Source organism: Phytophthora parasitica, assembly GCF_000247585.1.
Source record: "Phytophthora parasitica INRA-310 unplaced genomic scaffold supercont2.19, whole genome shotgun sequence".
NCBI lineage: Eukaryota > Oomycota > Peronosporomycetes > Peronosporales > Peronosporaceae > Phytophthora > Phytophthora nicotianae.
Window position 1 is genome coordinate 971,018 of NW_008649005.1, and position 1,126 is coordinate 972,143.

At 60.1% G+C, this 1,126-nt stretch overlaps 1 protein-coding gene across 1 annotated transcript in view; it reads right to left on the reverse strand.

Moving 5' to 3' along the window:
• PPTG_22605 (hypothetical protein) overlaps positions 1-843 on the reverse strand; it is a gene marked incomplete at both ends in the record, with an annotated part of 1,465 nt that extends 622 nt beyond the window's left edge. The window contains one exon of the mRNA XM_008905211.1: positions 104-843. Within this exon, the coding sequence (XP_008903459.1) occupies positions 104-843 (740 nt within the window). The remainder of the gene's footprint in view (positions 1-103) is intronic.
• Between the last annotated feature and the right edge of the window lie 283 nt (positions 844-1,126).

The following is a 1,126-nucleotide window of genomic DNA, read 5'->3' on the forward strand; positions in this document are numbered from 1 at the left end:
AGATACGCAGCAGCGCGAGTTGGTCGGCTAGATCGCGGTCGTCCAGGGTCTCGATGAAGTGTTTTACGTACTCGCGGCGAACGTCGGATGGGCAGCTCTTCACGCGCAGCTTCGCCCTCGGTTCATGAGGTGCAGGTATTCCAGCGGCGTCTCGTCAGCGAGCTTCCTCGCGTGGTAGTATTGTCTCGCGACAGAGACTCCGAGTCCGCAGAACTGCACTTGGAACTCGCGGAGGAGCTCTTTCCAGTCGCCCCTCGTGGTTGGACCAAGTTGCCGGTACCAGTTACGCGCCGGTCCAGTGAACAGGCTACCAAGCACCAGGCACTTCTCGTCGTCTGGAGCCTGATCGCGGACGAAAGCTGACTTGACCTTGCCGACCCAAGCCCGCGGGCGATCCGCGTCGTCGTCCTTACCCGAGAACTCTTTCAGTTCTGACATAGCGGACACCCGGATGCGAGGGGTGATTGCTGGCAGCCCAGTCGCTGTAGCAGCGGTGGCTACGGTCGCTTGACGGTAGGCAGGGAGGTCCAAATCGTCCGGATCGTACTCTCCGTGGTCCGATCCCACAGACTCCCTGTTGACGTCCTGCGGCTCCGTTTCTCTCATCAAGGGCACTGTTGGCGTCCCCCACGCGGCGCGTTGCTCTTTCAGGAAGGGTTCTATCGCCGAGTTGAAGAACGACTGCAGTCTGTCTGGATTTGCGTTCGGTCTGCTGACTGTCGCAGAGTCGCCCGCCCTGGGCCTCTCGTTCGATACCCACTGCGATCTGGTTTGCAGCATCGCAGCTCCTGATGGACCAAGCTGCTTTCGCTCAACTCCTTCCGAGGTGTGTGAGTCGGCCATCGATGTCGCTGACGCGTAGTGCGACTGTTGGGACGATCCAGTTGGCGAAGCCGAGCCAGGGAGCTGAGTCAGCGGGGCTTCTAGCTTGGTCTCGACCTTCGTCTGACTTTCCGCCTCTCTGACTAGCTCTTTCAGCTTTTCGAAGAGCTCCGACAGCGTGATCTAGATCGCTTCGAGGTCCAGATGGAACTGATCCCTCGCTGCGAAGGAGCCTGGTGTGATGCCGGCCTCCTTCAGCAGGCGCAACACAGCCTTCACGGCGTCTAGCTTGTTCGTCGTCGCT